This window comes from Lontra canadensis, unplaced genomic scaffold, assembly GCF_010015895.1.
Source record: "Lontra canadensis isolate GAN:19392208 unplaced genomic scaffold, GSC_riverotter_1.0 scaffold132, whole genome shotgun sequence".
Taxonomy (NCBI): domain Eukaryota; kingdom Metazoa; phylum Chordata; class Mammalia; order Carnivora; family Mustelidae; genus Lontra; species Lontra canadensis.
In genome coordinates, this window is record NW_022631126.1 from 2,390,216 (window position 1) to 2,417,387 (window position 27,172).

At 50.7% G+C, this 27,172-nt stretch overlaps 1 protein-coding gene across 1 annotated transcript in view; it reads right to left on the reverse strand.

Annotated features, from left to right (window-relative positions):
- The window catches only part of KIAA0556 (KIAA0556 ortholog), a 170,607-nt gene that overhangs the window by 30,184 nt on the left and 113,251 nt on the right, over positions 1-27,172 (reverse strand). The window contains 3 exon segments of the mRNA XM_032842700.1: positions 1,312-2,179; positions 16,227-16,364; positions 26,862-27,077. Of these exon segments, the coding sequence (XP_032698591.1) occupies positions 1,312-2,179; positions 16,227-16,364; positions 26,862-27,077 (1,222 nt within the window).

Below are 27,172 nucleotides of genomic sequence, written 5' to 3' on the forward strand. Positions count from 1 at the left end.
TTCTGGACGCTAACAGACTAGATGCTGACCGGATTCACTAGGGAACAGATACAATGGTTTCACAAATACACCAAGAGGCAGAATCAGGGAGTGGGGGGAGGGACGACGATCAAGGGCAGTTAACACCTGCGGCTGGCACTGTGCCAAACGCTGCCCATGTAGACTCTCCTTCTGCCCTCCCAGGAGATGGGTGTGGCTGGCGTCACGTCACAGATCAGGGAACCGAGCCTCGGAGGGATTTCAGAACTCGCCATTGTGTGGGTGGGTGATGGGGAACCAGGACACAGGCCTAGGTGGTTTGCGCTTGCGCAGTGCGGGGTGGGGCGGAGCTCCATTCAGAGGACCTGGGATCTGGGGCTCTCGGGGCACTTCCCACACACCAGCCTCCAGTTGCTATGTGACGCCATCCCCTCATTCATTCCTCGCAACACTGAGGGGCCGGGAGGCGGTTCATTCCCATTATACCGATGAGTGCACCGAGGCTCAGAAAGTGGATGTGCTATGCCCCGCTCTGCAAGTCCCAGCCTAGAAGTAGCAGAGGCTGGATTCAAACGGTCTGACACTCTCCCGGGAGCCAAATCCGAGTGCAAATATTTAGAAACCCAGCCTTTCAGATTCCTCAGATAGAATCTACCGCAAAGTTCACACACCAGGTGAGTCCTCCCAGCAGATTTTTTTTTTTTTTGACCTACATAGTGGTTTAAAAATAATCACAATCTGTCGCCAACACTGAAGAATAACATTGCGCACTTCTGATTTCTCTTTACAAAAGGAGAAGGGAGACCTGGCACATCGGCCTGGCATTGCTGAATGCCAGAAGACATTTTGAGTGGAGTAGCAGCTGCCCGCTTTAGATGGGCTGGCCCTCTCCAGCGCCGTAGACCTCACCACTCCTTATAGTACTACCATTCCCAGGCAAGTGCCAAGGGCTGGTTATCATCACACTCGTGTTACGTTTCTGACGGTATGGTGAGGAATACAGTGAGGTCACTAGAGACCGATGTCTCCATCAGAGGTGGAATAACAAAGCCTAGAGTGGAAAAGCCACATGGTGAGAAAAATGGGCAAAGGGGAAATAACTTGGTGGCAATGACAAATCAAGAAATTTAAGATGCAGAATGTCTTGCCCATTCGGCTCATCACTGCCACCTCCATGGCCCCTGAGACCACGAATTTGTGGTGACTGGTTGAGAAGAACCCCCTAGCTTCACAGATGAAACAAAGGTTTGTGGAGCCAAATGGTATCGTGCCAATCAGAGGCCCGCACTCAGGGACAATGGCACCCCAGGTCTGAAGGCTTCTCGAACTTACCTCTGCCGGTCGGCGGGCCATCGCTGTGACTGCTGACGAGGGTATCCTTCTTCGGGCCCCGCCTCCCACTAGCAGGGTGCTCCCTGCTGGCGGGCTGGTTAAAGATGTCAAAATCATCACAGACTTTGGGGGTCACCTTCTGGGCTTTCTCCCCAGTGAGGACATTCCAGCTGTTTGGCCGCCCTGGCTCACGCCTGGGGCCTTTCTCCCCGACCTTGGCCTCTCTGGGAGCCTCCCCCACAGGGTTGGTGGTGGTGTCTGATCCAATTCCACCTTCCCAGTCCAGCGGTTTCTCAGGACTCAGCCACAGTGGTTTTGACTTCCTGCCTCCCTGCTTCCCGCCCTTCCCTGTGGCAGAAGGTTGCAACCATGATGGGGTTTTCGCTGGAGGCTCAGAGACTTTTCTGCCCATGAGGTTTTCCAGCTGTTGGGCCAGAGAGAGCTCTGGGTCAAGGGGAGGGCATTCCACAGGCGGGCAGAGTGGGGGAGCCCCTGGCGCACCACCCGTCGAAGCTGGGGCTACCGAGCAGCTCGCGCCATCGTCTAACTTGGACAAGCTGTTCTTCGCGCCGTTGGGAGGATTCATTTTTCCACCAAGTAACGTTCCCTGGGAAGGAAGCTTCACATCGGCTACTGCTCCAGCTGGAGGCAAGAGCTCCCCATCTGTGCCAGCCATCTTGCGGGCCTCTCCGCTTTCTCCCGAGGGGGCACCCAGGGCCCTTTCCCTGCTCTCGTCCTGCTCCTGTTTCACGTCAACCGGGAAGCTCTGGTCAGCCGGGGCCTCTCCACCTCCTTTGTCTAATGTGCCATCAAAGATGAGATATTTATTGACGTAAAGCTTCACGTTCTTGGCACCGATGTCAAGATCCTGAAAACACAAGATTGAACAAAATGAAGCGGCATGGCATGAGGCTGACGTATCAAAGTCTGGAAGGAGGGGATCAAAAAGAAACATGTGGGATGCTAGAAACGCGAGCTTTAAAAAAAAAAAAAAAAAAGCAACAACAACTGTAGCGCCCGGGATGTTAAATAAAGCTAGTGTCATTTCTGTGTGAACCCTTCTGTGCTCTATAAATCAAAGGATGCTCACACACGGCCTGATTGCTGCCTTCGCACCGTTACTCCCTGCTGGGACACTGGTAACAGCCTGCTAATTGGTCTGCCTGCTTCCTGTCTCTTGCTGCCTTCAACCTCAACTTCACATTGCCAGAGTTCACTCTCTGCAAGAAGAGAGCTGGCCCGGTCCCTCCCCTTTGTGAAAGGCTTCTTGTTCTTCACTGCCTGTTCTTTAATACATGGTTCCTGGGACCTCTGCCGTTGGGAAAGCCTGATGTGCACGTGAAATGCAGAGCCCCGATTCCATGGGTGTCCTATGTTGGGTGCCCTGAAAGCAGAGCCTGAGGCAAGGGTTGAGTATAGGTTGCTTATTTGGAAGCTGTTCTCAAGAGGGAGTAGGGAGAGTAAGATAGGGCAGGAGAAAACCCCCCAACAGTTTTTGAGCTGGTCCCTGCGGTATACAAATGGGGCTCCATCCCTCTGGGGCACTTGCAGGGACCCAGAGAACGTACCTCTGAAGTGTCCCTCCCAAAGCAGGAGGCCGGGGTGTTTATCCACAGACCACTTCCGCACTGTTGAAGGTTGCCCCGGACGCATGGACTCCCTACCCCACAAGCTAAGGGCCCTACTGGCTTTCGAAGGGCAGAGACCTGGAAGCCCTGGAGGTGGTGCCCTGTGAGCACGCCCAGGGACTGTCCCACCTCAGCTGCGATGGGAGCGGGGCCGAGGGGACGTGGTGTGGCCCTGGACTTGTAACAGGGTCTCCGGATGGTTTTTGGCACATGGAAGGCAGAGAACCTCAGGCCGATGGGATGCATTCCCAAATCCCCACCATGACATACTTACCATAACCTTCACGATAGGATCCCTGGCTTAGGCTTCCCATCCCCTCCTCCCCAAAACCCTTGTGCCCCTACACAGACATTGAATGTTTCCTTGTTCGTGCTTAAAATATCATCAAGCCTCCTCCCGCCACTAACCTGTTTCTCCATTCCCCTTTAGAGCAAAACTCTTTCTTTGAAAACAGCTTGATGGAGAAATAGATTCTGTACTGCATACAGTAAACCGTGCGTATTTCAAGTGTACAGGGTGGTAAGTTTTAACACGTGCATATACACTACAGTGTATCATCTCCACAATCAGGCTAATGAGCACATCTGTCGCCCCCAGAGGTTCCTGGTACCCCTTGGGAATCCCACCCTCCCTGCTTCTGCCGCTCCCAGGTGTGTCCACTTTCCGTCACTACAGATTACTCTGTATTTTCTAGAATTTTTATATAAAAGGAATCCTGCACTGCGTACTCTTCTTGGCCTGAATTCTTTCACTTGGCAGAAGTGAGGTTCACCGTGCTGTGTGATTAAGAGTTTTAGTCCTTCTCATTGCTGAGGAGGGGCCCGTTGTGGGGGCGCCCCCAGATTTGTCTGTTCAACTCTTAAAGTCACTGTCATGGCTGCTCCTCCGCCCTTGTCTCTTGGCCTTGTCTCCATGAGGCTTTTGCCCCCACTTCTATGTGGATCCCTTCTTGGCAAGGGCACCAATTGCCGGCATGGAGAAGCTTCTTTGTTAGTCTGGTACAGTTCGGGTTTACTCCTGTTGTCCTGCTGTAATCACTCATAAAGCCCACTTTCCACCCCCTAGAGTGTCCTGGTTTGGGCCTCAGTAGTGTCTGTGCAGCAGGTTACCCGCCTTCTACAGATTTCTTTCCGGGCTTCCGGGCCCTGTGCTCGCCTGGTTTCCCTCCTGCCTGGTTTCCCTCCTGCCTCCGGCTCTCACGGCTGCAATGCCAGGGGCCTTCCTTTTCCACTGCTTCAGGCTGCCTCAGGGCTCAACCCCAGGCCTCCGGATCTCCCCGCGCCCTTCACTGGGGGGGGGGGGGGGTCTCATCCAGGTCCAAGGCCCTAAATACCATCTTCCTGTTGACGACTCTTGGTTATTTTTATCTCCAACCAAACTCTCCACCAAGCGGTGACAGTGAGACCTGTCTTCTGCGATATCAAACAGATGTCTAAACATTAATGTGCCCCAAACAGGATTCTTTCTTTTTTCTTTTAAGATTTATTTATTTAGGGATGCCTAGGTGGCTCAGTTGGTTAAGCGTCTGCCTTTGGCTCAGGTCATGATCTTGGGGTCCTGGGATCGAGCCTCATGTCGGGCTCCCTGCTCAGCGGGAGTCTGCTTCTCTCCCTCTGCCCCTCCCCTTGCTTGTGCTCTCTCACTCTCAAATAAATAAAATCTTTTAAAAAATGACTTATTTATTTTAGAGAGAGAACATTTGAGCAGGGCGGGGGCAGAGGGAGAAGGAGAGAGAGAATCTCTGGCAGACTCCCTGCTGAGCTTGGAGCCAGATGCGGACCTTGATCCCAGGACCCTAAGATCATGACCTGAGTGAAAATCAAGGGTTAGATGCTTAGCCAACTGCGCCACCCAGGCACCCCATCCCCAAAAGAATTCTTGATCCACTTTTCTCAAACCTGGTCTTTGCCCATCTTAAAAAATGGTCCCACTCTGAAACTGGATGCCCCCACCTTGGAGTCCTCCTTGATTTCTCCGGTTTTCTCACTTAACGAATCTCGTCTGACAGAAGGCCCCAGGGGCTACTTCCAAAACCCCTCCTGAATCTTTGACCTCTTGTCCCTGAATGCGCTGCTGCCTGTCAGCCCCCGGGGTAGGGGTGGGGGTGTGCCCATCTTTCCCCGAGACAATGACCAGAGCGTACTAACTGGCCTCCGCTTCCTCTCTGCACTGTCACTGCGCTCCTGCCCCACACAAACACACTTTATTGTCTACACAGCAGCTAATCTTTTTTTTTTTTTTTTTAAACATATCAGCTCATGGCAGCGCCTGGCTTAAAACCACCCAGCAATCTCCCACGACACTGAGAATAAATTCCAGCTCCCTTCAGCGGCCAGTGAGGCCCATACGATTGGGCTCCTGCTGACCTCTCTGACCTGGGCTCCTGTCACATTCCCCCTCCTGCCCCGACTCCCCACACACCGGTCTGGTCGCTGCTCCATGATCCTGCAAAGCTCTTGGCCACCCTGGGACCTGTACCGGGGCTGGGGAGTTCTGCCCCAGATACCTGCAAGGTTGGCTCCTTCTTGTCTTCCGAGAGATCTTCCTGACCCTATCTGGAGCCCCCAACCCATCCAGTCCCCTCTCTCTCCCATCGCCTCGTTCAATTTCCCTCCCATCTCTGGAATGGTCTTGCTGATGAGCTTTTAGCTTAGATCCTGTCTCCCACACCCAAATCTCAGCCCCCAGACAGTGGAGGCCCTACCAGTCTCGTCCAAGGGCCCAGCAGGTGCCCAGCACATGAATGGCCCTCAACCCTTACTTTGGAACTACAAGAGCATGAATGCTTTGGCTGCCGACCTGTGTTTGACATATGGGCTCTGAGACCCCAGGGTTGTCCACCTCTCCGTATTCCCCATCCTTAGCCTTCCTTCCACTGGGCGAGGAAGCTCTAACTGAATTTCTAGTTCGCCAAGTTACGGCCACTGAGGTTTCTGTCGCAGTTTCCAACAAGAAGCATCAAGCCCGTGCTACACCACAGGAACTCGGCTTCAATCATCCAATTGTGGGATGGCAGGCTACTATTTGCCGACTGTCAGAAAAGTCGATTCTCAAAGCTCGCTTTTACATGTTTATATGGATGTGTTCTCTGCTTAGCGAAGGCGCAGAGCGGGTGCGTGCTGTGAATTAATCAGGAAACAGCTATTCGAGAAGGACAGCGCGGGCAGCGTCAATGACTCGTTCTGCACGATTTCCATCACGGAAACATCTGGCGAGACAGAAACACTCTCATTTCAAGAGGTGATGGGGGTGGTGGGGAGGACTTCCGGTCCGGCGCCGTCAGGAGGTGGGCACCCCGGCTCTCCTAATGAGATGTCTGGCTCCCGAAGTGTGTTTGTCTACATTCCACGGACAGCCTGGGGCACCGCCTGACCTCTAGCCGTCCGCCGCCCAGCTCCCTCCAAGAAGTCTGGCAGAGAGGGGGCAGAAGGAGGGATGCAGGCTGCGGCATGGGGCCCGGCAGGGGGAACCTCAGGGCGTGATGGGGGTCGTGGGGATCCGGAAGGCTTGGGCCCTACCTGATGGTGCTTAAATTATCGGGGATTCCAAGTATTAAAAAAAAAAGTAAAAGGCCGCATCATGTCACCCAGCCTTGGAGCAACTCCGCAAGGTGGGCGGGAGGGCCCATCTTGCAGTGAAGACATTGAGGCTGAGCCTTCCTGGGGGCTGTGTGGCTGGTGTGTGGGGAGCCACTCTGACGGGCATCTCCCTTTGGGGCAAACTAGACCCTGGGAAGGCCTGGCCATGGGCAGAATCACCTGCCCTAGGCGGACCTCCAGCCCCATTTCTAGCTTTCACTAAGTCCCTGTGGACCCGCTCTCTCCTATCCCCATCCTGGCTCCCTCCTCAGACCCGGAGGCGGTGGCTTTGGGCCCTGGGTGTGGAGGATGCACCCTTTCTTCAGCTTGCGGTGAATGGGAGCGTCCTTCCTTGTTCACACCCCGACTTCACTGTCCTTCTTTATAGTTGACGAGGACTCACTATGTTGAGACTGTCATGCATTTGTAATACGACAATATTAATATTATTTCAATCTACGTACTTGAATCGACTTTGCAAGGCCGCTTTCTTCCTTGGCCTGGATGCCGAATGACCTAGCTCTCTTCCCTTCAGCATAGGCAGCACTCGGGGAAGCCCTACTAAAGGCATCCCACACTCTACAGGTTCTGTCTTGATCCAGGGGCTTTGGGCTGACTGGGAGGGGGTTCTCCCAGATGGTAGGTTTATTGGGGGTAGGGGGCTTTGGGGATTGAGCTGCTGCTGCCTAGGACCCACCGTGCGGGCTTCTGACCTCTCCAGAAATCCCCTGGCCCTCCCCGTGTTCCCCTCCTCCCTTCCTCCCCCTCCTCCCTTCCTCTGGTGGGATCGAGGGTCCTCCTCTGGGCTCTCAGAGCCTGTCCCTGCCTGGACGGAAGATCTTCAAGGACAGGGAACAGTCCTGTCCTAATTCCTATCTGTCCTGAGGCCTGGCTCTGGGAACTGAACGTGCTCCTTTCCTGGAGCACCTGAACTTGAATGTTTTATGGGGAGGAGACCTTAATGGCCTTTTACACATCCCTGGGGGAGGAAGGGCAATGAAAATCATTTTTGTGATGTAGAAAGTCAGAAGAAGATGGTGAGATTTGACCAGCACCTACTACTGGCTGGGCTCTCGGCCAAGTACTCTGGGCCCCGTCCCCCACGCCCCCCCCCCCGCCTCGACATCACAGACGCAGGGCCATAGACACGGATGGAATGTGACAGATTGGGTCACTAACTAGTGGCCCTACAGCTATATCTGGGCTGGGCTAGCTCCCGGAGCAATTCATATTTCCAAAACCAGTTGACAATTTCTAAACATTGAGAGCTTTCTGGCCTCTCTGGAACATTCAGGCCATCTGGCACCACGGGGCCAGGGCTGAGGGGCAGTGACCACTGCCTCGATAGGCTCTCCAGTGACCACAGTCTCTACTGAAAGGCAGGAGTGTGTGATGGGCCCCAGATGGCCTGGTAGTCATGTGACCACTGGTCAGCTGCTCTGCTGTCCTGTGCCTCAGTTTCTCCCTCTGTAGAATGGAGCTGATTATGCCATACCCATCTCAGAGGACTGCTGGGGTGGAATAAATGAGCAGATACATGCGTAGCTCTTTGACTAGTGCTCTAGAAATGTAAGCTACCGTCACTGTCTTGTGCCCAGTCCACTGTCTGGACAATATGTCCTGGCCAAGCCTGGATGTTTGGGACTAGTGTAGGCTGGAGACTCCCCGCTCCGCTAAGGCTGGAGCAATCCCCGTTCCAGGCAGAGGCTGGCAGCGGGCAGAGGAGGAATCCCAAGCCCCATAGGGTGGGTCCTAGACATACTCTCGCTGCCCCTAGGCCAGGACTCCCCTAGATCTGGGCTGAGGCCCCAGAAAGCAATTCTTGCAATTTTGTTCAATCGAATACATAACACATGGGGGGTGGGGGCTTTTGGGGTCCTTGGCCTGTGTGGGATGCAAAAGAAGAAAGCAACGTTCATCTTAAGGAGTTCATAACAGTCTGTATATTAACGGGTCACAAACTCAGACACTTGTAGTACCAGTGGTGGTGCTGGGGTGGGGGTGCGGGGCCTGTGCTGAGTGGGAGAACACACTCTCCCCAGTCCAGAGGGTGCCCGGGGCCACTCAGCACCAGCTAGTGGATGCCACACTGAGATTGTTGCCAGTTCATCAAAAGCCAAGTTTCAAATGTTGTCAAGTGATCCCCAAGCTGGACAGCACTGTAAGGGCTGAGTGGGGCACACCCGCAGGATGGCTTTGGCCAGGGGGCACCAGTTTGGGGCATCGGAGGCTCAGGAAGCTGAGGAACACCTAAGGAAGCGTGGGACTTGGTGCCTGGAAGGGCGTGGGGCAGGCTAGGGGTGTGCAGGAGGCTTGGGTGCAAAGAGAAAAGGACCTCGATGTCCCCAAAGGCAGGGTCTGTACTGAGCCAGGCTAGGCATTCCGGATTCTGGAAACAGCAGGAGCAAAGGCATAGCGAAGAGAACAGTTTTATGGGGAGCAGAGGGAGATAAAAGTTGCACAGGGATAGAAAAGCCAGGGGGCCAGTGTGGGGGTCTGGGAGCGGTCCCCCCACCCACATGCATGCACATATACTGGAAAGGCGATGCAGCATAACAGTGTGTCACTGTGTCAGGGAGACCAGTGGGGTTGGTGGGGACTGCGGTGTGGTGACTTGGCTCCCCCAGAGCTCCTGGTTGTGGATGTGGCCTGGTGTTGCCAGATCTTCATCTCTCAGTAAAGTAAAAAATCCATATTTTAACGCAAAATGTCCCAATGTTTAAAAGCTGGCAATTCAAAGAATTTTGCAAATGCCACACGAGCCGGCTGAAATGTGTCTGCGAGCTGCCTCTGGTTGGTGGAGGCATAGCCTCTGTCACGGACTTCTTGCCAGGATGCACCAGGACGAGCTACCAGGACTGTGTCCCTCCCCGGAGGCCCTCTGTGGCTCTGAGGCCCCCTAGCTTGTCCCCAGCTCATCCCCCATTACTGCACCGGCCCCAGTGAACTGTGGTTTGCTTTTGATCTCCCTGGACCTCCCCTGACTGGGTGTGAGCTGGCAAGGGCAGACAGCGTGTCTGATTCTAGGCCCCTGCACAACAGCTGAGTGTGGGGGGATCGATAAGTCTCTGCTGATGAGACAGGGGGCCGAGCAGATGAGGGAGGGAAGCAGGCAGATGGGATGCGTTCTGCTCTGGGGGGAGGGGGGTTGGTCAGTGGGCAGGAGGCGGGGGGAAGGAGTGGCTGGTCTCGAAGGAGACAGATTTTGGCAATGGAAATAGCAGGACTTAGGGATGACTGGCAGCGAGGGGCAGAGGGAAGAGAGAAGGATGCAGAGGTGGGAGCCAGATGCGTGCTGCAGGCTGGGGCAGACCTGCCTGGGCTTGGGTGGGTGAGGTTGGAGGGTCAGTGCCTTGCTGGGCAGAAATGCCAAAGACAAGTGTCTGGGGGCCAGGGTGGAAGCTTGGTTCAGAAGTTAAGCTTGGGGGAAGGTTTAGATCTGGGAGCTAATGAATTAGTTCAACAGCATGTCACTTCTGTGTTCTTCAAGAAAAAGAAAAAAATACCTAGTTTAGATATCATTTCTCCTATGTTCCCTTCTCACAGAGAAAGCACTTCAGTTTTCCATGGGGCATCCATCCTTCCCCCAACTTCCCTTCAGAGGGATAACATGAGCCTCACTCCAGGTTGCTGGGTCCTAGACCTGGGACTTTCGTGAGGACAATCTCTTTCTGCAAAGTCTGCTGAAATCAGGAGTCTGATGTCATTAGGTACGCCCCCCCGCCCAGAACCTGAGGATGAAGCCAACACAGAGGAAAGCAGAGACACATGATCCTGGATGACATCACATGAGCTCCTGGCTCCTGCCGTGCCTGAAGCCAGCCACCCCACACCCTCCTATTACATGAGCCGAGAAACACCCTTTTGTGCTTAAGTCAGTTTTAGGTTTTCTGTCTTTTGCTACTCAAATCAATAGGTTCAGTTACTGAATCACTACTGGCTGAGGTGGGCAGAAGGCAGGAGACGGGACACCTCACCCCCGAGGGGGTCTGGAATTTATCTAGACTGGCATCTGCATAGTGGGTGAGCAGCCCTCCCTTACTCAGACATCTTGCCCAGCCCTGCTACTGCTCGTCCTGCTATAGTTTGCACAACACAGTGCACATGCCTCCACTTCCGTCCTGGTTCTGCATTTGTGCTCTCATTCCTGCTGGAGCGGTCTGGTCCTGAATCCCAAACTACCCCTTGGATCCTGAACACCTTGTTGGCCCCCTCTCCCCTGATGGGAGGCTTCCCACCACTCAAAGCAGCCCAACCTCCTTCCCCCCAGGCCTCATTCCCATTGCCTTACTGTCTCACCTTCAGAACACTTAGCACTACCTGAAATTAACATTATTCATTTATGCCCTTGTTTATTTCCCTTCCCCTGTGGACAGGGCCTCCTCTATTAGGCCACCGTGGCCCTGTGAGCACCAAGAGCCGTGTGTCTAATACAGTCACCAGCCCCACATGGTTGCTGAAGTTAACATTAAGTGACATGTTGAGATGCAGTTTCTCATCAGGAGTGTTGGCAAGAATGTAGACAAAAAGGGACCGTGGGCGCTATTGGCGGGGCCATCTATAAAGTGGAGCAGCCACTCTAGAAAACAGGATGGAGGGGCGCCTGGGTGGCTCAGTGGGTTGAGGCCTCTGCCTTCGGCTCGGGTCATGATCTCAGGGTCCTGGGATCGAGCCCCGCATCGGGCTCTCTGCTCAGCAGGGAGCCTGCTTCCCCCCTCTCTCTGCCTGCCTCTCTGCCTACATGTGATTTCTGTCTGTCAAATAAATAAATAAAATCTTAAAAAAAAAAAAAGAAAACAGGATGGAGGTTCTGCAAAAAAGGAAAGAGAGAACTATTGTGCGATCCAGCGATTCTGCATCTGGGAATTGGTCTTTACGAAACGAAATCACTCTCTCCAAAAGTTATCTGCATGCCCGTGTTTGCTGCAGCATTCTATTTGCAACAGCCAAAACACGGAGACAACCCAAGTGGCCACCAGCAGACCAACGGATTAAAAAGATGTGGTATATCCACACAGAAGACTATTACTCAGCCATCAAAAAGGAGATCTCGCCATCTGCAAAGACACGGCTGGACCTTGAGTACCCTATGCTAAGTGAAATAAGTCAGACAGGGAAAGACAAATATTGTTTGATCCCACTTACATGTGAAACTTGAAAAAACCTGAATTCATGGATCCAGAGAACAGATTGGGGCTTGCCAGAGGTGGGAAGTGGTAGGTGGGTGCGATGGGGGGAGGCGTTCGAAAGGCGCCAACTTCCGGTTATAGGAGAAATAAGTCCTGGGGATGTCCCGTACAGCATTGTAACTGTAGTCAACAATATCATGTTGTATATTTGAAAGTTCCTGAGAAAGGAGATCTTAAAAGTTCTCATCATCAGGAAAAAAATGTTCTGTAACTATGTGCGCTGACAGAGGTTGACGAAACTTATTATGGTAATGATTCTGCCATATAGACATATGCCAAATCATTAGGTCGTGCACCAAAAATGTCTAAGAATACAATCTTATATCTCAATTACAACTCGATGAAAAAAAAAATCAGTAAAATAAAATGCAGTTTCTCCATTGCACCAGCCACACCGCAAGTTCTCAATGGCACCTGTGGCTCATGGCTACTGAACTGGATGGAGCTGACATCCTGCGGTAGCATCATCACAGAAAGTTCTACAGGACAGTGTTGGCTTAGACCATCATGGAGTATCACAGAGATACACGCTGGGGAAATCTAACATCCATCCATCCATCCATCCATGCATTCATTCATTCATAAACTATTTAATGAGCAGCATTTCTGTATATGGACGATACCACTTGGCGCCTGTCCTGCCTCCCCCACTGTTGTGACCAGGCCAGAGGTGGCATCTACGTGGTTATGTTATGGGTGAAGATGGTGATAACGTGCCTGTTTTTACCAAAGATAGACTTGTTCTGAAGGAAAACATAAGACCATGGGGACCTGCCGAAAGCCCACTTCTTGGATGGGTTACTACACACTCTAGTAGGGAGACTGGCTCCTTCCTCCCAACAGATGTAGCTCGGCAGAGGAAGTGCTGAGAAAAACTGACATCCCTCACATTCTCCTGCCAGCTGTGTCCCTCGCAAGTCACTCGCTGGGCAAGTCACGCCATCCAAGGAGTACCAAAAAAATGTGACAGACGTTATGATCATAGCCTCCTCCTGAGCCCGAGGCAGACATCACTGATGCACCACAACACCCTTCTCTTTATGAACCAGAAGGAAGGTTCCAGATTCTTCTCAAGACGGCACTCCGGGCAGCCACTTCCAAGCAGGGCTGACAAAAAAGACGCAGTCTCTCTGCCCCCAAAGAGCTCACTATTCTAAGCTCCAGCTTCTTCCCCGACAAGGTGGGGAGTGATGCCACCTTGCAGGATTCCTGGGGGTTAACTGGGATGATTCGTTTGTTGACTTATTTGTTCACGCATCAGATGTTGACCGAGTGCCTAACAGGGTGCCTCACGGCCACCTGGTGGACACAGGTAAACGGCAGCTGTGATGAGTACAGATGTCTGCGCACTGCCTTCTGTTTGTCTGGGTAGCCGGATTCTAGTCCTCGTCCTCACTTCCCCAGAAGTCCCTGCCCCTGTCACCACATCGCCTAACGGGGGGTCGGTGGGGAGAAGGGAACCCAGAGAAGTTAGCCTGAGAACTTGGACGGGCAACATCGTATTTTGCGATAAAAGAGCCTTCCCTTTTTCTAGCACCTTCTTTTCTTATGTTCTAAATAAGCCTTGGTCGGAATTGCTCCCCACCCCCCGTTTAACTTTTCTCCCTTGGAGTCCCATACACAAAACACTGTATTAACCAGCCGTGTCTACCAGGCCGAGCTATATTTCCTATAAACTCTCATTTCTATCTCCTCTAAAACACACAGTAATAGCATTCTCCGGAGAATATTAAATCAAACCAACCTGCCGCTGCGTTTGTTTGCGCTTTCTGCCCCCGGTAAATTCTGGCAACAGATGGGTGTGTGTTACGTAAGCGGCAGCCCTGGGCAGGGACTGCAGTCCTCCGCACTCTGCTCCGTGTGTAGAAATACCTCAGGACTCGGAGCCCGGCCGCCAAGGCTCCCCGAAGCACCCCCAACGACCCCCTGATGTCCTACTCCTCTTTTTTATTCTTAGCGCACAGGGAAGGCTGAGCGCAGGTTCAAGAAGAAAGGTGGGCCTGGCCATAAGGGATGAAGCTTATCTGCTTTGTAATCCAGCACATAAAATCCGCTTTTCTTGGCCAGAGACATATATATTCAATGACAGGGCTGAGAGGTACAGGGCACGGGCTTGGGCAGTGAGCACTGTTTCATTGCTCCTTCCAGAAGATGCCGCTGACCACCTGCCAGGAAGTGTCCAGCCAGCTCGGGAATGAGCAAGCAGGGCCCCACCTGCAGAGAGTGCCTGTGGCTACACAGGGGTGGGGTCCTGCCAGGGCCTGAAGGACAGCCCCTAAGCATACAGCTGGACCCCTGGAGAGTGGGGAGGGGCTGGGAGGGGGAGTATCCGCAGGAAGAAGTATGGGATGCAGGGGGATGGGAAGGAGGGAGAAGGACCGGACTCCCTGAACTTGATCCCCAGCTCTGCCCTGACCTTGGGTACCAGCCTGTGCAAATGCAGCAAATGCCAATTCTGTGTCTCATCTGGCTATCAAAAGGCATAAGATAAATTACCGGTGGTTTCTCGGGCAATGGGCTCATTCCTTCATTTGATAACCACTTTGAATGAGCAGAGGCAGAGACAATGCAGGCCCTGCTCCCAGGAGCCCATGGTGGTATGGGGTAGGCAGATGTCCATCCCGGTACAGGGGCGATGGAACATATTCATGAAGTCCAGAAGTGGCACTGGAGTCAGGGGTCAGGACAGACTTCCTAGAGAAAGTAATGTTTGGTTTTCTGGGAATTTGCAGCAGAGGCAGGCACCTGGAGCTGAGCCAGATGGGAGGGGCCGGGGCCGATCTGTTAACTCCCAGGCAGAGTGGTGGAGAGGCACAGCAGCTGACACTTTGGGGGTGTGTGGCCACAGCAGGGGGTGGGGGCTGATGGTAGGGAGACGTGGGGCCTGGTGCCTGGGATTACGGGGCCCTGATGTCATGCTCGCGTCTTTGACCTGGATCGTCCAGGTCAAGGAAAGCCTTGGAGGGTTTGAAGCTGCAGAGAATCATGATCAGACCTCCCAGTGGCTACTGGAGATGAACTGGAGGGGCTGGGCCCTCCTCCTGGAATACACTTTCTCCTTTTCTGCGTCAGCTCTGTGCCACTGTCTCTTCCCACTGTGGCTCAGGTGTGTACTTCTTCTAGCACCTTCACTGAGCTCACCCAGCCTGACGCAGATTCCCTCCCTGCTGCAGGGGCTGCGTTCCAGACAGGCCAACTCCAGCCCAAAGATGAGTTTGCTTTGGACTGTATGGTGGTTTCAAAAGAATTTAAATTAGCTGTTGACATTTACAAACCAGAAACGCTCCTAACAAATTCCAGATTCCCAGCTCCCCAGGAATGTTCATCTAGCGGTCCTGGTTGGCATATGTATGTAGCAACCATTAGCTGAAGCTGACAAGTGGCCTTCCCTTTACCTTAAGCATGTGCTTACCTGTTTGCCACACTCCCCACCATGCCCTACTGTCTCTCTTGACAATATTGAAGCTGAGGACCAGTTCCCCTTGCTCATCTCCCTTGTATTACCACATCCCTGAGAACAAATTAGAAAAGAAAACAGAACAATTGTCCCCACATCTATCGAAAGAGGGGAAACAAGATAGGGTGAGGGGGGGGTCCTGTCCTTCCTCGCCCACTGAGTTCCCTGCTGAGTTCCAGGAGCTCCCATTTGAAACTCAAAGTCACCTCCACGGAGGCCTTCAGCACACTGCAACTTATTTTTACATTTACTTGTCTGCCGGCTTTTAGACAAGGCGTACCTCCAGGGTGGGGACTGTGTCTTTCATATCAATGTCCTCCAAATTAATCAGGAAGCCCGACGGCACATGTGCTCAACAGTACATGTTGAATGAAGGAACAAGTGTAAATGAGAACATGAAAAAAAGTCCAGAGAAGGAAGAGAGGTTAAGCGCTCCAGTGTAGGGGGTGTTGTGGGGGGTAGGAAGAAGGGCAGGGATTCTGAAACTGGAGGGACAGAAGAGCACAGAGGTTAAGAGCCTGGCTGTTCAGAGTGGGGTCCCCACAACAGGAACACCGGCACCTCTGGGTACAGAAACTCATGCCCTGCCCCTTCACCCGCTGAATTAGAACCTGTGTTTTAGCAAGATCCCCGGTAAGCTGTCACAGATTAAATTCTGAGACACACTGGCTAAATGAATGCGCCGAGTCTGACTGTGTGGGTTCATTCTCATGGTGACGCTTATTGGCTGTGTGACTCTGGGCATGTTACATAACCTTTTTGTGGTTACCTAAGAAATCTTTCTGTTTCCTTATCTATCAAAACTGAGCCCTGGTTCCTATCTGTCTAGTTCCCCCCAAGGGTGGCCTGATTTCACTTCCCAAACCTTCAAGTTGCGGCTCTGCTCCCCGTGGCTCTGTCCACACGGCATGAAATGCCCACCCAGGCACTGGCTACACCCAGCAGGAAGGGCAGCCAGGCTTCGGCGAATGCATTTTGCAACTTCAGCACTCAGATGATTGGACAGCGCCTAGGTGCTTCCATCAGTCACACACCCAGTGGGGAGTCAGGGCCCTTACTTACGCCATTAGCCGTCCAGTAATTCCAGACCTTGATCTTGGCTAGACCAAAGTCCTGCAGCTGTCTGGTGTTGCGGATAACAAAAAAGAGCTGGAGCGGTGGGTGGAAGGGGCACATCCACAAGGAAGGGTCTTCCATGCTCTGAAACACCAGGAAGAGAGGGGTGTTGTTAGTGCATTTCTTTTTCTCCCCGAAGTAAACGGTCTGAGGGCCAGGAGGCCAGGCCTCCCTTCTCTACATAATCTAGGGTGAGCTCTTAGACCTCACCTGCCCTGACTGCACTTTGTGGCACAAAGCTGCCCCCTGGGCCTCTCTGCTCTGCCATTCAGACTGAATTTAAAATGCAGCGGGCTTTTAATCAATTTAATCAGCTTTGGGGAGAGCACTGGGGGTGGGGAAAGATGAAAGAAGAGGATGGGCAAAGAGCAGTCACTTGGGTTATTTCATTAACCCGGCAAGCAGAGTCTGGTTTTCTTTTACAAAACCCTGTGGAATTTAAAAAATGTAAAAATAAAAATAATTTAAAGAAGAAAAAAAAAAAAGAAAAGAAAGAAACTGGAGCAGGCCTTGGGACAGGGTTGTGGCACCAAGCCCCAGGAACTGTTCTCCTCCCTGGCAGGTTTTCGAAGACTCAGGACCCCTGAGTGTGGTTCCTGTCCACTGGCCAGGCTACTCTCAAGGCCAGAGGGGCAGAGGAGCGGGGAAACCCCACTGTTGCAACTGCTTGTGCCGACAAGATTCCACATTGTGGGTGCTTTAGGTAGAGGTGGAAAAAGCCAGATCCAGAGACTTTACTCAGCTCCAGCAACTTCCTGTCCAGAGAAAACTCACAGCTGCTGCTGAACATCTCCCACCAGGCTTGGCCTCAGGGCCTTTGCACAGGCTGCGCCTCTCCTTGCAATATGCTTCCAGCCTCTCCCACCAGGGAAATTCAGCACAAATATGCTGTCGCCCCCACTGTCACCCCTTCCTTGATACCACTGCTCTGTCCTCCAGGTGCCCACGATTCCTTGCACTGCCTGAGCCTAGCATTTCCTCAGTGTCCCACAAATACCTGTTTTCCAGTCCAGATCACCCCTCCAACACGCTTGGCTTTGCATTCCGGAAGGGAATTGGCTATGTCTAACTCATTCCAGAACCCTGCACGTTCAGCACAGTTCCTTGGCACATGATAGAAGCCACAGAATCTTCGTTGAATAAATAAATGATGGAATGAATGACTGATTGCTATTTACCTCCTAATGGCTGTCCCTTTGTGGGAAGTCTAGAGAAGTGGCTGCAAACTGATCTGGCCTGCAGGCGGATTTTGTTTGGCTCGTGACATATTAAAAACACATGGTTGGCCACATTTAACGATGGGGAAATTTCCCCTCCCCTCCCAGAACTAGGGTTTTGCTTGGTATAGACATGGAGAACACGGCCCCAGTGGGCCCCTGGTGGCTGCTGGCTGGAGCCAGTGGGGTGGTGGGGGTGGTCTCTGGTGCCCCAGTCCCCACCATTCCCTACTGTTCTACACCCCATTGTCTTCCCAGGATATGCCTCTGTCTGGCCCCTGCAGGCGTCTGAAGCTTGGGTCCCTGCTTTTAGAGGCTGAGAGTAGCAGTGAGGTAACCACAGCATCTCTGACATGGGCTGGAGTTGTCCCTTTCACCTAAAGGCAGCATCGCTGTGTATTTAAGAAGGTCTCAACTGGACGGCCAGCTACTTGACAGAGCCAGGAAAGGAGGAGATTGGCTGGCTTGGGGTGGGGGGGGGGTGGGTTCTGCCGGGCCCAGGAGATGGAGGCCCAGGCACCAGCTGCGGGAGAGAACAAAGGGGGCTTGTTCCAGCGACAATGGTGCCTTTCAGGAGGGAGGCGCCTACTTTTGTTAAGGGAGAGAGAGGAGTTCAAGGGGTTCTGACTTCTTCTGGCCAAGTTTCTCAAGCTCTGCAGGAACTTTGAGTGCTCTGGGCAGCTGCAAGGGGTCAAGACAGCACAGCTCAAAATCCACTGGGTGCCCCTCATGCCTTCCCCAAGTCAGGGCCTAAATTGGGTCACTGTGGCTGCCTGACAAAGGAAGAGTCTGAAGGCTGAGCCTTGGACGCGGGCGAGGGGACCGTAATTGATTTCCCATCACATCTCTGTCAGCAGGAGGGATAACAGGAGGACTAAGTGGGAATCATGGTGTTCAAAGTCAAAGAACATTAACCTGTGGGTAACTCAGGGCCTCATTAGCAGACGGAGTCTCTAAGAAAAAGGCTTATGGGAAGCCGCTGAGGGCTGACCAAGGCGCGCTGAGCAAACAGCAGGGGCCAAGCCAGCAGGCCAAGCGTCCGCTGTGCCTGCTCATGGCAGAGAGGGCAGAATGAGAATCTGCTGCCGCCGTGACCGCCCCGGGTTTTCTCAAAGCCCTGGGAAGGACCAGCGCTGCAACCAGTGTCCTGGAAGGAAGACCAGAGCTCTGCCAGGCAGCAAGGGGTGTGGCCAGCCCAAGCGGTGGAGTCAGGATTCACACCCATTTTCATTCATTAATTCATTCTGTCTTAGTGTGGATTCACCGCCCCCACCCCCAAGCAGACCCTGAGGCAAGGATCTGATTGTTGGGAGATTATGTGGACATCAAAGGAAACACCAGTTGGGAGGGCGGGGAGGCAAGGGGAGAACAGGCATTCCATAAAGAGTGTGTTACCAAGCTAGCCCCTCCTGTGGCATCTGGAGCTTGGTGCCACCAGGGAATGTGGGAGCCAGAGCAGAACACGCCTCAGAGCAAGGCCACCCTCGGGACAAGGGAGCTGGGGTAGTCACACCCCAATTCCCACCAGTGTAGGTGGAGGGCGGCTCCTGGGGGCTCAATTCCCCACAAGTCTAGGTCTGCTTCCTGGGAGGGAAAATGGGCCCCCGGGGCCAGAAAGACAATCCTCCATCAGAGAAATATAGAGGCAGGCACACACAGACAGAGGAAGGACCAGGGGCTGGGGAGGCATCGACAACATCTGTTACCCACTTGCCCAATATAAACCCCCTCATGCAGGAGCCACATGCAAGGGTAGGCAGCGAAGCCCCGCCCACCAGGTCCCAGCTCTGCACCAGCTGGGGAAACAAACAAATAAAATTGCCAAGAAAAAAAAATCAGTCAGGGATACACTGGACAAAGAAAATAAGAGAGAATTATTCATGGCCAATGGAAGGGCATTTTTTAGAACAGATGGTCAGGGTAGGTCTCTTGCTGGAGGTCCCTAATTCCTAACAAAGGTGCTTTCCTCTTGCAGAATTAACCCAGTGACGCAGATCCACGCCCTTGGGCAGATGCTGGATTGCCCACAGAAGTAGCCCCAATTTAATAAATTACCGTAATCAAAAAGCAACAAGCTACTGATACACACACCAGTTTGGATGGATGTCAAGGGCATTATACCGAGCGAAAAGAGCCGGTCTCAGAAAGGTTACAGGCAGTATGATTCCATTTATATAGCATTCCTGAAGTGACAAAAAGCACAGAGAACAGATCAGTGGTTGCCAATGTCAGGGATGGGTGTGGGGAGTTGTGGCTATAAAGGGCTGTGTGAGGGACTCCCTTTGTGGTGACGGAACTGTCGCTGTATATCTTGATGTGGTCGTGGTTACTTGAATCTACGTGTGATAAAATTGCCTAGAACTCACACACACACACACAAATGCGTGTATGAAGGTCTGCACATGATACATCAGTTTTCTGGTTTTGATAATGTACTATGGTTACATAGGATGTCAGTGATGATGGAAGCTGGGCAAGTACACGTGGGACCTCTCTATACTTTTTTTTGTTAGTTGAGATATCATTCACGTATATCAAATGACCACTTTCAAGCATGCAGCTCAAGTGTTTTTGTTGTTTTTTAGAATGTTCCAAGGCTGTGCAATCATCACCGCTATCTTTTTCTGGCATATATTTTTTTTGCCACCCTAAAAAGGAACCCCATACCTTTTAGCCGTCATTCCCCACGCCTACCTCCCCCAGCCTCTGGCAACCACGGATCTATTTTCTGGTTCTATGAAGTGCCTGTTCTGGACACTGCCTATGAATGGAATCATACTAAAATGGTCTTCTGTGTCTGGTTTCTTTCATGCAGTGCCCTGTTTTCAAGATTCATCTGTGATGTAGCAGATGTCGGCGCTCTGTTCCTCTTCAGAGCTGAGTACTATTTCATTGCATGGCTATAGCACGTTTTCTTTATCAGCCCATGGGTCCATAGATATTCAGGTCATTGCCACCTAGCGGTAATTATGAATGATACCACAATGGACATCCATGTATGCGCTTTTGTGGGAACACATTTTCAGTTCCCTTGGGTCTGTACCCAGGATTGGAATTGCTGGGTCATGTGGTAACTCTACATTTAACTTCTGGAGAAACAGCCAAAATACGGTCTGCAATGGCCACACCATTCTTCTTTTCTGTTCCACTGGGAAGGTAGGCTTTTCCCACGATTGTCAATACTGTTATTTTCTCTTATCTTTTCAAAAATAGTAACACCTTTGTGGGTGACAAGTGATCTCTCTCTGTGGTTTTGATTTGCATTTCCCTGATGATGAATGATGTTGAACACATTTCCAACTGTTTCTTGGCCAAGTATGTCTTCTTTGGAGGAAAGTCTATGCAGAGTACGTTGGCCATATTTTCATTAGGGTGTTGGGTCATTTTGCTGTTGAGTTTAAGAGTTCTTTTCTTCACATATTCTGGATAATAGACCCTCATCAGATACATGATATGCAAATATTTTCTCCCATTTTGTAAGCTGGTGTTGGGTCATTTTGTTGTTGAGTATAAGAGTTCTTTTCTTCATGTATTCTGGATGATAAACCCTTATCAGATATATGATTTGCAAATATTTTCTCCCATTTCGTAACCTGGTGTTCAGTCATTTTGTTGTTGAGTTTAAGAGTTCTTTTCTTCACGTATTCTGGATAATAGACCCTTATCAGATATATAATTTGCAAATATTTTCTCCCATTTTATAAGCTTTTCACTATCTTGATGAATGTCCTTTGATGCAAAAGTGTTTTAAATTTTGATGAAGTCTGATTTATCTATTTTTTCTTGTTGCTTGTGCTTTGGATGTCATATCTAAGACCTCATTGAAAAGCTCAAGGCTACAAAGATTTATATCTATGTCTCTTTTAAGAGTTTTACAGCCTTTGATCCATTGAGCTAGTTTTGGTAGATGATGTTAGGGTACGAATCCAATTTCATTCTTTTATGTGCAGAAATCCTGTTGTCCCAATACCATCTGCTAAAAAAATGACTTTTTTCTCCAACCATAGTATTAGCGTCCTTGTTGAAAATCAATTGACTGTAGATGTAAGGGTTTATTTCTCTATCAATTCTATTCCACTGATCTCTCTGTCTATCCCCATGCCAGTACCATACAATCTTGATTACCGAAGCTTAGTAGTAAGTTGTGAAATTGGAAGTGTGAGTCTTCCAATTTTGTTCTTTCTGACATTGTTTTAGTTATTCTGGGTCCCTTAAACTTCCATATATATTTTAAGATCAGCTTAACAATTTCCACAAAATAGGCAGCTGGAATCTTGATAATAGTGCATTAAATCTGTAGATAATTTGGGGAGCACAGCCATATCAATAGTATTAATTCTTCCAATCCATGAACATGGAATGTCTTTTCATTTATTTGGTCTTCCTCAATCCCCACCAACAATATTTTGTATATTTCAATGTATAAGTCTTTCACTTATTTGGTGAAATTTATTCTTAAGTATCTTATTCTTTTTTAATTTAATTTGGTGCAGCCACTGTGGAAAACATATGGAAGTTCCTCGAGAAGTTAAAAATAGAGCTACCTTAAGTATCTTACACTTTTTGCTGCTATTTTAAACAGATTTTTTCCCCTTAATTTCCTTTTCAGATTGTTCATTGCTAGGGTATAGAAATACAACTGATTTTTTTTTTGTATATTGGTCTTTTATCCTGTAAACTTGCTGAACTTGATTACACTTTATCAGTAATTTTTGTGGATTCTTTAGAGTTTTCTGTATATAAGATCATATCACCCACAAATATAGTTTTACTTCTTCCTTTCTAACCTCTTATTTCCTTTGTTGCCTAACTGCCCTGGGGCAAATCTCCAGTACAAGCTTGGACAGAAAGGGAGAAAGCAGTCATTCTTGTCCTATTCCTGATCTTAGGGTGAAAGTTTGCATTCGTTCACCAGCATGATGCTAGCTGTGGGTTTTCACGGATGCCCTCTATCTGGTTGAGAATGTTTCCTTCTATTCTTGGTTCATCTATGGTTTTCATCACAGAAGGGTACTGAATTTTGTCGAACACTTTTTCTGTATTCATTAAGAGTCACATGGTTATTTCCCCCCCATTCTATTAACATGTTGTATTACATTGATGGATTCTTGTATATTGAGCAATAAACCACGCATTCCTGGGGTCAACTCCACTAGGTTTCAGTGTATAGATCTTTCTATGAACTGGTAGATTTGGTTTGCTGATGTTTTGTCAAGGATTTTTATATCTTATTCCTAAGGGATTGTTGGTCTATAGTTTCCTGTTCTTGGGATGTCTTTGGTTTTTGTTGTCAGGGTAATACCAGCCTCATAGAATGAGTCTGGAAGTGTTCCCTCCCCTTCTGTAGTTTAGAAGAGTTTGTGAAGGATTGGTGTTAATTCTTTAAATATTTGGTATGATTCACCCATGAAGCCATCTGGTCCTCGGCTTTTCTTTGTGGGAAGTTTTTTTTATTATTAATCCAATCTCTTTAGTTGCTGTAGGTCTAGCCATGTGTTTTATTTCTTGTTGGGTCGGTTTCGGTGATGTGTGTCTTTCTAGGATGTTGTCCAGGATATCTTCATTTGTTGGCATAAAATTATTCAGAATGGGTGGGGTTATGGACATTGGGGAGGGCATGTGCTATGGTGAGTGCTGTGAAGTGTGGAAACCTGGTGATTCACAGACCTGTACCCCTGGGGATAAAAATATATTCTATGTTTATAAAAAAATTATTCAGAATATTCCCTTATAATCTTTTCTCCCCCTGCCAGGTTGGGAGTAATGTCCCCCTTTTCATTCCTGATTTCAGTAACTTGAATCCTTTCTCCTTTTTCCTTGTCAAACCTAGCTAACAAACCTAGCTAAAGGTTTGTTAACTTTGTCAATCCTTTCAAAAAACCAACTTTTGGCTTCATTGATTTCCCTCTATTATTTTTCTCTTCTCCGCACAATTTTTAAAAAATAATTTCCCGTGATTATATGATGACTTCCAAGTAAAAAGTACAAAAAAATGTATGGTGTACATTTACATGCTGGGGATATAGTATGGCTAGGGCAGACAGGATGCGAGCTTAATGCAGGGGACAGAGAATGATCAAGCAAAAAGATCATTTCTTAATGTGAGAAGTGCCCTGAAGAAAATGACATTTTCTGGGATGGTGTGTAACAGAACTCCTCCCCACTGTAGTCAGGGAAGGGCTTGCTTAGACAGTGGTATCTGGGCCGAAATCCACATGGGGAGAAGACAGAACTCTGGAAGAGTTCAGAGGTGAGATGAGCTGGGAGCATCAGAGGCGCAGAAGGAAGCCCCTGTGACTGCTGGAGCCTGGTGCGGGGGGTAGGAGGTGTGAGAGGCAGGCAGAGCTGGAGGCCTGTTTACAGACAGCTTCCCAGGCCATGGGAGGCACGTGATTTTATTTCTAAGTGGACTGGAAAGTCATGGCCAGGGTTTTAAGTAGGGGAAGGTTGCCGGCTGACATTTGTAAAACATCACTTTGGACCCAGAGTAGAAAATGGAGCGGAAGGGACTGGAAGAGAAGACAATGAGACAGAAGGCCATTTCATAGTGCCAGCAAGAGGGGACGGCACACTGATCAGACTTAGGGGCCAAGAGGGAAATGGAGAGAAGGGGCCAGACTTGGGCTCCATTTTGGAGGAAGAATCAGTGGGAATTCAAGTCAGGAACTCAGAGAAGCAGGCAAGCCTTGGTGTATACATTTGGAATCGTCTTGAAGCCATGGGCCTTGGTGAGGCCAGTAAGAGATGCAGTGGGCGCAGAGTGGAAAAGCGTTTCCACCAAGCATGAGCAGCTCCCGCTCTCTTCCACTGAAGTGACTTCGCTTTCGAGCCCAGACTCCACGTGCAGTTCCTCCTGGTGAGACTGCAGCCGAGCTCCCCTACTCTACGGCGGTGTGGCTGGGGCAAGTTGCCTGTCCTCCTTGAGCCCTGGTTTCTCATTTAGCAGCTGCGGAGAGGAACTCGAGGCTCCGGTAAGGATGGGCCGAGGGATGTCTGCGGTCCTGGCCTGCGCGCTGTGGGTCTTTAATCAACCCCAGTGAAACTGTGTGGTCCCGAGAGGCAGTTATGAGCTGAAGGTCCCGGGCCCAGTAAATAGGATGACCATCGGGGAGACCCCATGCCAGGGCGTCAGGGGTAATCCCGCACACACATGGCTGGGCCCACAGATCTGGCAGCCTGCAGGAGACGGCAGCCTCCTGTCCCAACCTTGGGGCCCAAAATTTAAAACCCCGATCCCACCAGAACCTCTGGCCTGTTGTGTAGCAAAGCTCACCCAGCCTCTGCTGAACAGAGGAAAAGGAAAAGTCATCCTGAGAACCGGCCCTCATCAAACCCAATGACGCTTTTTATCGCCCCGGTAGGCTCTTCTGTATACAGCAGGCTTCCAGAATGCCACTGCTCTGCACAAGGAGGGGGGGCAGGGAGGGGCACTCTAAGCCCTTGCAGCATACACGGGCGCCTACAGACTCAAAGCAGGAAGCAGAGCAGGAAATGCAGGGCCAGAGCCTCCCAGGGGCCATGACCTGTTTCTTTCAAGGTCACAGAGCTACTGGTCTTAGTGGGCTGTCACCACCCAGTCTACACCTGTGAACGGTGGTGTTTCTCAGCTCCCTAGCATCTCCCCTGCCTTCCTTTCAGTAACAATGCTGAACTTCTCCAGGGAGAACCGTATCCCTGCCCTGCTGTGGCATCTCAGTGTAACTGGCCTTCAGGTGCCCACCTCCCTAGCCAGGCTGGCCAGCAGCCTTCCTCTCCCGGGATGGTGTGTCTCCAGCAGAGTGACAGGAGGGCCAAACAACGAACCAACACTGCCCCCTGCTTCCCCCAAAAGACCACACCCTTGGTGCTCATGCATTCTGGATGCCACCTAAACCCCCAACGTGACATTGGGGCTGCCCCTTCTGGCCTGGGGGGGATCATCGACTGACCAGCTACCCAAAGACTTGCAACAAAGTTCTTTGTTAGAAATTTGCCAAGGTGAGCCAGACTCCCATTTCTTTTGCCGACAAACCAGTCCTACGGATTATCCACCCTCCAGTTCTATTTTTCAGGAAGCAGAGAAACTGGTTTTCAGAGAAGACAGGCAAGTTGCCAAAGGCTACCGAGTCAAGGTCAGAATGTGGGTCTCTAGGACTGAAGTTCTGAGAGCTCACCTTTCTTGTTTCCTCGTCTTTAAAGGGGAATATCTACTTCTTAATGGTATCAATACTATGACTAATAACAATAATAAGCACAATAAGAACTGATGTTTTGGAGCCCTCTGGAAGAGCCAGGCTACATTTGATCCTCGTGACATTGTTGCAAGAGAAGGGCTAATACTGTGCCATGTGACAGATGAGAAACTAAAGGAGAGGTCAGGTGAGTCGCCCACGCTCACAAGGCTGTAAATGGTAAGCTTCAAACACAGGCCTTTCTGCTTCTCAAGCCTGTGTCCCACTAGGTATAAATAAAATTATACATAGGATGCCCCGTGCCTGGCAGGAGGCAGGAACAGGAAGTATGGTGAATGTTTTCATTTTTAATACTTTTTCAGAAAAATTAGTAACTTGTTCTTTGGAATTGAGAATACCACTACAGGGGAGAAAATTTTAAAAGGTGCCAAAGAGCGCCCAAGGGAAGCTGTCCACAAGTCACCTCTGTGCCTTCCCCACCCGTATACAGAGGCAAAAGCTGTCCCCAGTTTCTCAGGCCCCTCCTGGAGGGAACTAATAGGGACGCTGAAGCACTGAAGAGGAAAGAGGACTGGGCGGGGCGGCCTGCCTCAGCTTAGCTCCCAGCCTCTGTGTCCAACGTGCAAGTGGAGACAGGAGCAAACACCAGTGCTCTCTTTCTTTCTTTTTGACCATTAGATATTTAAAGGACAGGAAGGTTTGATGTTTCTTGGGAAGCAGGACTCTGAGTGAGTGTGAGCCTGGGGCCTAAGTGGTAGGCTATGAACATGGCCCCACTACCTTCTAGGAGTGTGACCTTGACTAATTCATATTCTTCCCCAGGCCTTAGTGTCTTTGTCTATAAAAGACAAGACCCCTCATTGACCCCCAGGGGTCCCACATTTGGTGGTGCCTGGGGTAAACTACAGGGTGGAGGAAAGGGGGCAACTTGGCTCCACTTTGCTCCCCCTCCCAAGAAAAACCCACAGAGCAGGGATCGGGGAATGAGCTGGGGGGATGGCCGGGGAGGTCCTCACCGGGACCTTTCCCTCAGGCTCCTCCTACTTTGCCCAAATGAAGGACAGTGGAAGATTCTATTCTTCTTCCCCTCCCCACACCTGTATCACCCGCACCTGCATCACAGCCCTATTGTGGGCAGAGAAAATGCATCAAAATACGAGGCCGAGATGCACTCCGGTACTGCCACCACTTACAGCTAAGCTCCTGTTGACCAGGTGGCCCGGCTCCCCAGGCGTGTTCGTGGTCCGGACATCCACGTCATGGGGCGACACGTAAAGCTTGGTGTTGTGCAGGTCAAAGAACTCCACTTCCGTGAGACCCACCCAGGACGCATGGCCCCAGTTGGACAGGATTTCCAAGGTCACGTAGATGGCATCTTCGATGTCTCCGCCTTTTATTCTCAATTTATCCTTAACGAAGAGAAAAGAATGCCAAAGGATCAAAATGGGACAGGCTGGATTCAGCTTACCACTAAGCAACAAGTTAATTTAGCCACTCAGGGCCT